General features: G+C 42.1%; 1 protein-coding gene across 1 annotated transcript in view; it reads left to right on the top strand.

The window, feature by feature from the left end:
- Positions 1-374: 374 nt before the first annotated feature.
- Positions 375-10,432, top strand: part of LOC102378399 (stAR-related lipid transfer protein 9) — a gene marked incomplete at its 5' end in the record, with an annotated part of 93,272 nt that continues 83,214 nt past the window's right edge. The window contains 3 exon segments of the mRNA XM_025215373.1: positions 375-452; positions 1,284-1,358; positions 2,649-2,828. Of these exon segments, the coding sequence (XP_025071158.1) occupies positions 375-452; positions 1,284-1,358; positions 2,649-2,828 (333 nt within the window).

Here is a 10,432-nt window from a genome sequence, read left to right as displayed (position 1 = left end):
TTACATAGCGAGCAACCCCGCCTCCTTTCCTCCCTAGTCTGTCCCTTATGTACAACATGTAGCCCTCAATGTGTACTGCCCAGCCATGGGTAGGGTCCCACCAGGTTTCCATTAGCCCCACTAAATCAAAGTTATTATCTGCAAGTGGAAGTCCGAGTTCTTCTTTCCTGATCCCCATGCTCCTAGCATTAGTATAGAGGCACTTGAGCCCTCCGAATGGTGTCTGTGGTACTTACCTGGGGTGTACTGCTGCATGTCTTGTAATGTTTAGTAGTAGACTTGTTTTGGACCAAAAATATTTAAGGACATTCATTGCTTTCTTTCACTGTATTATTTATATGTAGATTTTTAATATTTGTCTCTTCATATTGCAGGATGCAAATGTAAAACTGATTCGAGAACTGCGAGAAGAAATTGACAGATTAAAAACTATGCTAATAAGCTTTGAGCTGGTGTGTATAAATTCTTTTTCTAACTGGACCCATAGTGATGCTTTCAGTAGTTGCAGAAGCACAATTGTCTGTATTACACCTTGATAAATATCTGTTAAATGGAACCTCTTCATTCTTTGAAGAATGCCCCTGTTGTGTCTACTTGCATTCTGCCATCATCTCTTAACAAATCCTCAGTGTGAGCTGTTGAATGTTTATTAGAAGGGATCTTCTTTCTTTCTTTAGGTAGATAAGCTTATTGTGCTAGCCGGATAAATCCCTGGAATGAAATTTCCACTCCAGTATGTGGTCCAGAAGCACCCCACTAGTGAGACAGAGATGCAATATTAATAACTATTAAAGACCACTGCCACACTTGTCACAATCTTCTTCCAAGAAAATGAACTAATAGACCTCGAGTGGTTTTAGGTTCCCAGGAAGTCTACACTCACTTAGAGAAGATTTTTGAGCCTTTATCTAGCTAGCATTCTTTACTGTTTCCGTTGTTTCCTCCTTCATGGAACTGGATATGAATTTTGTCATTTTTGTTAACCCTACATCTTACAATAAAACCCCTCATGCTGGATGAGATAGAAACTAACTAGCTTTGAGCTGTGCCACACGGAAGTGCCATTGTGGAAGCAGTTCTTAGCCATTCTTTCACAATGATTTATAGGTAGTAACTAGTGGAAGGAATTTAATGAATACATTTGGAGGGTAAAATCAAATGTCTGCATACCCGTCTTTATATCCCTGTGCTTTGCCTTCCTGAAATCAGTCTTTGACACATGTTTGCCTGAGTTATGAATAAGGAAACAGACACACAGATCTTTGTAATGTTTGTTTGTTCAGAGGAACTCCAGTCCTTCATGGAGTGATGACAGAGATGGAAATCTGACAGAATTAGTTCTTCAGAATGAAATGAAGGTAAGTATATTCTCTTTGATTCCTTCTGCCAGTTTGGTAAGGGATAGTGACATACTTTTAAACAGCAGCAAAAATGATCCCATATCAAACCTTTCCTGCTTGCTGTTTCATTCATTAACAGTTTTTCACATAACTTTCAATCTGTTAAATACCAGCTGCCCGCCCTTCAGTTCTTACTATTGCAGTGAGCATTTAAAATGTTCTTAGTAGCACCTGGAATATCAATCACACCTCTTTATTTAAGGATTGTTTATAGTGTCCCATTGTAGTAGCGAAGTGCTTTTCAGATAAATTAGATATATGTGATAAAGTCATGAGTGGATTTGAAGAAATGTTTTACCCTTTTCTCCAGCATCATTAGGAAGAAATATAACATTAAAAGTGGAACTGTTCTGTGTTGTCAGTTTTCTGTGAGATGTTAGCTTCTGTGCTCCACAAGAATGCATGCAACCTATGGTCCCGTAAAACTCCTAGATAAATGATGTTCTGCTGAAAACTCTGCCTCTCACTGAACGGACAACCTGGGCGGCAGCAGTTGAAGCTTCTACACACTACCCTATCAATGACCTTACAGCCTGACTGAGAAGGCTCCATCTAGGATAGTGGGGGCATTATTTCTGTCAACATAAATAAGATAGAAATTAGATTTTTGTCTGCACCCATTGTTGTCACAAGTAGCACTTGAATTTGACAGAATGAGTCAGTTTTGCTCTTTTCGCTTGCCAGCCCATAATCATGGAAGAAACTAACTAGTGAAAGCAAACTCTATAAACATCAGCAAAGGAGCAAAAAAAATCTTTACAATTTATTTTAGAGAAATATTTAATAGCATTCACTATTTAGAAAGAGCTTATTGAGAAAATGATTTTTTTAAAACAATTTGGTTAATTTTGAAAAATAAAAGTCAACAGTGTCCCTTAAGTTTGCTTATCCTGTTCAGTTGGAGACCTGTCTAGTAAGGTTGCTGAAAGAACATGCCAGCCATGGAAATAAATATGTGAAATTTGTCCTTTAGAATCTGAACTGAGATAGCTAACATGTTTCACACAAAAAAAGCCATGCAGTTATCAGATGGTTAATGACAGTTGATCACCACTGACTTGTATATATTTGAAGATCTATTTTTTAAAGCTTTAGAACAGTATATAAGGATAAACAAAGTGTTTTTTTTAAAGGTTAGGAAAATATGCTGACAGTGTATCCTTTGATTTTGGGGGGATAAAGCAAGCCTTTTGAATGGGTTTACAGCTCAGCTTCTCTTTAAGTTAACTTCTTCTGACTTTCCTAAAGATTGACCAGCTGACCAAAGATTGGACCAGTAAATGGACTGATAGGAAAGCCATCATGGAAGAGTATAGCGTTGATATCAACAAAGAAAAGGTTGGAGTGACAATAGATTCCAATTTACCTCATTTAATGGCCATGGATGATGATATCCTCAGTACTGGAGTTGTGCTCTATCATCTCAGGGTAAGCCACCTTTGCCATTTAATTTTTTTCAACTTACATCAGATACAGTTATTTTTGGGATAGAGAACATGTTGGTGGCCAAACAGCATTAATTATCAAACAACAGCAAGCTGTGTCATAAGTCATACTGATAACAGGAAAACAGTGAAAGCAGTACAACTGAAGGGGGAAACCAGATCTTCTTCACCACCTGTCCTATAACGAGCAAGACAATTGGTCTAAGTATTAAGCTGACTTCTATCAGCGCACATCCAAAACTTGCTGGAAAATCTCCACGTATAAGCATGAGCAAACTAGGTGCTCGACTACACAAAATAGACACTGAAATAGCCACTGGCACACTAAATGGGTGCATGACTCCCTTGTAAGTCCAGTCAGTTGTGTATGTGCCAAAGTGTACTTGCAAAATTAGAAAAGGTAATTTAAAGTTTGGTCTATGTATGTGGTATATGGTATTCTTACAGTATAGGTAAATAGAATGGTAAACTGATACTGTAGCAGCAGTATATGGGCACATATGCACCAAAAACGTATTGTTCTAGGCAGTGATCTCCTCAGACATGCTATGCTACTCTAGATACGCTGTCTCCCAAATCTGAAGTAAGGTAGCTATGTTTGCATGGTGCTATACCCAGGCTGATCGTTCTCTGTACATTACAAACATGGCTAACCTGCTTCCAACTTACACATCAGAACAGTATAGCATGTGTGATGGTAGTGTTGCTAGGTTTAGTACATTTGTGTTGTAGATATCCCCCATAAATAAAGATATTTTCACAGTCTAAACTTTCTGTCAGCTCCATAGGGTGAATCTCAGATGAGCAGTTTAAATTGTCTTAGTTTTTCATTACAGTGAATGAATGGTGTCCTTTGGGTCTTTCTGAGCCCACTGAAGTTGATCTGGGTTTAGCCATTCAGTTGGCACGTCTACACGTGCACTTTCCTGCACAGTAGACTAATTTACTGTGCAGCAAATCATCATCTTCTGCACATGCACAGCAATTGGCTGGCATAAACTAATTTACAGCACCATCAAATAGTTGCATCAGACTAGAGTACTATCCAATGTGTGCTTAAACGTATGTGTAGACAGAGATGTTGGGATTATCTTACTCTGGCTCAAATTGCACCACAGTTTATTCAGTTGCATTAATTGCACATGTAGACATACCCCAGTAAACCCAAGATTTCACCTCATATGTTTCCATAATGTCAAATCTATGTCACTTCCATATCAGGATTAATAAAGGTTCAAATAAGTGTGGTTTGGGAGGGAAAAAAAACAGAACTCTTTTTTTAATTCACCTCAAGATGAAGTTGGATTCCAATGTTCTTGCACTGTTTTAATAAAGTCAAGTTCTGCCGTAAAAATTCTGTTTCAGCGTTAATATAGAATGAGTGTTTGGTAATTGTTACTTTGGCTGCCTATGAAATTCTACATGCAACAAACACCTTTTCCCTATAAACCAGCTGCTGAAAATTGAAGTGTTCATTATATGAGAAAAGTCTGGTAAGAGCAGGTTCTGCCACTTAACTAGCTAAACCGAAAGTAAAATCTGAAGGAATTCACAGGGAGCAGAACAATGAGCAGGCTCTGCTCCCTAGTTGTTGCTACTCAGTATGTGCTGTATGCAAGAAAATATGATATATTCAGGTGTCTGCTAACAGAAGGACCCTAATCCAGATATAAACATCTAATCCAAATATAAACGCGTATTTTATGTTGTTTCAGGAAATTTGGTTTTTTGTGTTCCATTTAAAAAAAGTCGGACTGTTCAAGCCAAAAGTAATACTACTTCCCTATGCTTCATTTTGCTTTAAACCACTCAAACATCAGTTAAGTTGTATAGGGCAAGATTTTCAAAAGTGAGTCATGTATTTACAGGCCAGTCTCCCTCTTGTCCATTTTTGAAAATGAGACTTTGGGCTCCTAAATCAGTTAGGGCCAGGTTTTTTAAAATAACCAGGCACCTAAACATATAAAACAGTGCTTTGTGAGATTTTCAGAAGGGCCTAACTCTGACTAAAATCAGTGTGAGCTCTGTGCTCTGTAGCACGAGTTTTCTGTCTCTTTCAGCCATTTCAAGGTGTGTCATTATAGGGACAAAATCATAAGAACAGCAATATTATTCATTGGTGTAACATTTTCACAGTCATTTAAGTTATTTGATGTTTATAGACTTTATTTTCTTGATATAAATTTAATAACCCAGTTGTAAAATCAAGCCAACTGTTCTTGAAAGCTTCCATAACAGTGCTATATGTTGAGATAGCTTCAATTCAGGACAAGTATGCAAGATTTGAATGAGCAAATCCTGAGTCTTATATTCTTTTATTTCCATTTCTACACTAACTCTTCCATTGTTCTTAATTAGTCTTTGAGTAACAAGCCCTTTTAAATGGCAAGAACGCTTTGCTTCATTCACATACTGAGACTCCATTTATTCTATCTTAATATCTGTGTTAATTGCGTCAGAGGAAAAATAAAGTCTGATACAGCAAAATTTGCTTTAGATGCCTGTGAGTTTCCCTCCCCCTCCAAAGCCATTCTAAATTAAAATTAAATGGGTTTTAATATCATCAAGTGCATAAAAGGCTTTGGGGCACAGCCATAGCAGAGTTTCAGGATGGTAAAAAATTTGTTTGGGACTCAGGTTGTTTGGGAAGTCAACAAAAGTATCTATGCTCTCAGTTATACTGGGCTAAGATGGCTAAAAATTGGGTGGTAATAACCAGAAACGAAGCAGGGCAGAGCATTCTAGTGAGCAGGATGATTCAGTAGTTCCCATCAGCTTTGCTCTGCTGAACATGTAATAGGAGTTTACGACCACATGAATGGCTACAGTATAAACATCTTTGCACTCTGTTGGAGTCAATCATCTGTGGGGCACAAGGAATGTAATTTATTTCTCTCTGTTTCCACTTTTCTGTATTCAGCTAATGTCTGCTAGTTCCAAGACAGTTTAGGTCTCTACAATGCATTTCAAGAAATTCAAGAAATTCTACGTTTAATGACTAAACCATCCCCACACAGTCATCTTTCTGGATTGACTTCAGATTCAAAGGGCCCAGCTTTCAAATAATCCTCTATACTGAACGTACACCATACATAGTTGGAAGCGCAGAGGGGTTTTGCCTCATAGTTGGTAGGTGCTGGAATAGAGGCCCATTCGAGAATTTGGCCCCAAGATTTATTTGTCACAAAAATGCACATTTCAAGAGTGAGTCTTGCTTTTTCATTTGTCTTTTTTTCACACTTGGAAATTGTAGTCTAGACAAACAATTGTGCTTGTGGCGGATATATTTTTAGTGAACCTCTCTCTGAGTCTGAAGTGCCTCATATTTTGGCTGAATTAAATATGTAGACAATAACCTTCTCTGTCATCTTAAAAAGATTGGCCAAATTGCACTTGCAGTTTCAGTATATTAGTCTCACAAAAAAGATTAATTACTTCTGTGATGCTGTGATATCACCAGGGTAAACTCCACCAAAGGTGTCATCACATGGCATGGGTTGCATAGGTGTTGCCACCAGCATATAGTCTGCCACATTGTGTTTTTCCAGCTGTTTTAAAATAAGTGGTGAAGAAGGCAGTACGTCAATATTCTTATTGAATCTTGACTATATTAATCCTGACTTTATTCACAGAAAGTAAACACTACTACTTAAAACATGTTTTTTAACCAGTTCCTCCATATTATCCTTTACTCATTTGAAAACCGTAAACTATTCTACATTACCTAAAATAGCTTAATGATATCCATTTTAGTGAAGAAAATATAGTTATAAAGATCACCAGCAGGGCTCTTATCAGTGTCTCTTATTAAGTCTCTCACATACACTAACATCTTTGTCCCCTCTTTCTTTGCTCCTAGATGCTGCCTTTTCTTTTCTTTGTACTTTGCATCTTTTAGACTTTGTTTCCTTCATCTGAACACCAAGAAGGTAAAATATATTGTGCCTCTCTATGTTTTTGTGCTCCTATGTATTACGGCTTTGCACTGTCGTCTTGTACTTTTTTTAGTGTAAAAACAGCTGTCTTTGAATCTAATTGTGCAAACAGCATGCTGTTCTGTTATTCTTATTGCTTCTTAGCATTGTGTGTTCTAATCAACTGATTCCCACCAGCATTCTTAGAAATGCACTGCATTCAAAAGCTTGTCTAACTTTATTCCAACCATGCAGTTGGTCCCATAAAAGATATCCCCAAAAAGAATCCTTGCCTCTCTTCAGTGAGAGAAGTCTCTTTTGATTTTGATATTTTTACTACTCATATTCAAAAGATTTTATAAGAGCTCAATGACAAACTGGTAACAAAAGACAACTAATAAACATATGTTCCCCCTTTTTGATTTGCAGTATAAATTTTGGGATCTGTTTTATTTGTTGAGAAAGGATTAGTGCCTTTACATTGCAAAGCCTTTTAAGATTCAGTATGCTCCCAAGAATGAAGCAAAGAAATATTCCCTCACCAAGCAGTGCTGCTGTTTCTGTAGTAGTCTCCAGGAAGATCTGTTCCTGTTCATGGAGCTTTGGAATGAGGGCATTTACACTGTGAAACACTATTTCTGTACAGTAGATGGAAGTTCTAAAGGTGTTATAGTGGACCCCTAGATAATTCTCAACCAGGGTGCTGTGAGATCTTTTTAGGGGTGACATGCAATATTAGCACTGCTAAGTATGCAACACCTACACATGATTCTCAAGGTAAACCCAAAGATTTCAAATAGGAATCTGAAGTGTCAAAAAACACTCTGACCTCCTGCGGTCTTGCTGAGTTCTTTGCAACAAGAATTGCTCTATTATTTTTCCATTGCCAAAAAATGCCATCTAAGAGTTGGCATTTTCTGAGGGGTCCCTTGGGTCTAATGAAGGGTGCCTTGAGTCTAAAAAGGTTGAGAACAACTGACAGGCATGATTTTTGATTTTCTAAATCACTTCTTAGTGTCCAGGTTTCCCATTTCAAGGTAGAAGAAACAATAATTATTAAGCTAGGAAAGAAAATCTCTATCCAGACTATTAAAACAGATTATAAAAAGTTTGATGGGCAGTCACAGCTCCAATTTGGTCTGGTTCCTGTCCAAGAGAAATAGAAAACCTTCAACTTGACCAGCAGGGGGCTTTGTCTGTGGAATTTGTCCATCTTAAACTCCTCAGTAGAGGATTCTGTAGGCATGGAAATTTTAGGTTGTTCTCCTATATCAGAGGTGCTCAAGTTCTGGCCTTCAGACCAAATGAGGCCTGTGAAGCCTCGGCATCCAACTCACTGGGCTCCCCGTGGGTTGGGAACTTTGGTGGCAGGGGAGCAGTAGCAATTGATATTGCCACCCCTCCCCACTCTCAAATTCCTTGGAGCCGTGCAGCGTGTTGGAACCAGGCCATGCCCTGTTCCTCCTGCATGGCTACATCGGAGCTAGGCTGCATTCCCTTCCCTCCACATGGCCAGGTTGGAGCTGGGCCATGCACACTTCTCCCTGAGGGGCTGGGCCATGCTCCCTCCCCCTGCATTGTGGATTGGGGGCTGGTCATGTCCCCTGCTGCAGGGCTGGGTCAGGTTCTCTTCCTCCACACAACTAGATCAGGGCTGATCTGCGCCCTGCCACATTATGCACAGCTGGACTAGAGTGGCCACTGATGCATCGCCAGAATACAGGACATCCCCTGGGTGAATGGCAGGACCACCAGCCCCCTCAGTCAATCAGTGGGGAGGGGTGGGGCCACTGCCTTCCTAGCCAATCAGCAGTGAGGGGTGGGGCCACCAGACCCGTTAACCAGTCAGCAGAAAGGGGTGGGGACACCACAAAAAGACCACAAAAAAACTGCTATTCCGTCCATGAACCCCACGCCAATGAACACATGGCACCCTGTGCAGTGAGGGAAAACAAGCACTAGGATCAGCAGCAAGGAGGTTCAGCCAGCAGGGAGCCCCCATCACTCCCCCTGCATCGTGGTTTTAGAATGTGGCATAGCACGTGTGGGGCTCAGCCCCACTCAACCCCCCACTGGGATCTGGTGTCACTCCAGCCTGGCACCATGCTTGGCAGCCAGGGACATGTGCTGCACAGGGACCTCGCCTGCCCACATCAGCATTCAGCATAGACACTGGGCACCTGGAAATCTGCCCTGGTCACATTCTGGTCAGAGCTGAGCTAAGTAGGGTCAGTAGGCATTGGATGCCTGTGGCAGTGCAGCCAGCTGCTTGCTGGGCCCATCCTTTCCTTCCCCAGGAGACAGACAGGCTTGCCTGTCCTGGAGAATAAATAATGGCTCAATGAGCTGGCCCAGCTGCTCAAGTGCCTGGAGGTCCCTCTGCCCAAAGCTCCCCCTCCCTGCACAGCAGGACACCCCAGGGACTCACCACACTGCTCTGTGGGTGTGCAGACTGTGACAAGAACAGAAGGAGGAGCGCATTCCATTGATGGAAGAGGCCAGGCCAGGAATCCCCAAGGTGGGAGGATCAAGACCACTGCCATGAAGAGGAAGCAACAGGTAGTGGTGGTTGGAGACTCCCTTCTGCGGGGGACAGAGAGATCTATCTGTTGGCCTGACCTGTTTTCCTGGGAGGTCTGCTACTTGCCTGGAGCCTGGATCCAAGATGTCATGGAAGGATTACCAAGACTCATTCAACCCTCTGACTACTACCCCATGTTGCTCATCCATGTGGGCACTGATGATACTGCCAGGGATGACCCTGAGCAGCTCAAGAGTGACTACAGGGACCTGGGTGCAAGGGTGAAGGGAACAAGGGCTCAGGTGACATTCTCCTCAGTCCTTCCAATTAAAGGTAAGGACCCTGGTGAGAGCGGACGAGTCCTCCAAATCAATGCATGGCTGTGCAGGTGGTGTCACCAGCAGGGATTCAGCTTCTTCGATCATGGGATGTTTTTCCAAGAAGACTTGATAGAAAGCGACGGGATCCACCTGCCAAAGGGAGGGAAGAGTATCTCTGCAGACAGGCTTGCTAACCTAGTGAGGAGGACTTTAACTAGCTTTGCTGGGGGGTGGAAAACAAAGCCCTGAGGTAAGTGGTAGGCCTGTGCAAATAGGGAAGTATTCGATTCAGATTTGGATTCGGCCGATTCAGAGGACAGTGATTCCATTTGGAGATTCAGATCACTGTCCTGAATTGATTTGGCCGAATTAACTTTGGAAGATTCAGAGAGATTCAGTGATTCGGATCAGCTGGGGAGAGGCAGGCACAGCCAGGTGGATGCAGGTTCTCCCGCGGCTCCTCTGGCTATGCCTGCCTCTCCCCGGGTGGGGGAAGCAGCGGGACAAGGCCCCATGGCTGCCCTGCCTGAGCCCATCCCCCGCCCAGCCCAGCCTAGTCCTGGAACTTTAAAAAAAAAAAAGAAAAGCCATGCTCTCACCAGCTGCAGCAATGGTGATCAGGGGCCTCTGGGTGCTTGTGGGAGAGCCCTCCACACAGTGATCACCCCGCCCTACCTGGCACCCGCGCAGCAGCTGCCCCATGGTGTGAGTGCCATGCACTGCCTAAGAGCTGGGACTGAGCGGTGCCAGGCTCCAGGTGACTGCTGGAGCTGCCCCAGCTCCTAGACAGTGTGCGGCGCCCTGCTGAGGTTCACTGCACCTGTGCCATGGG

This window comes from Alligator sinensis, unplaced genomic scaffold (genome assembly GCF_000455745.1).
Source record: "Alligator sinensis unplaced genomic scaffold, ASM45574v1 scaffold1581_1, whole genome shotgun sequence".
Lineage (NCBI taxonomy): Eukaryota > Metazoa > Chordata > Crocodylia > Alligatoridae > Alligator > Alligator sinensis.
This window is presented reverse-complemented; position numbering and strand designations above follow the sequence as displayed.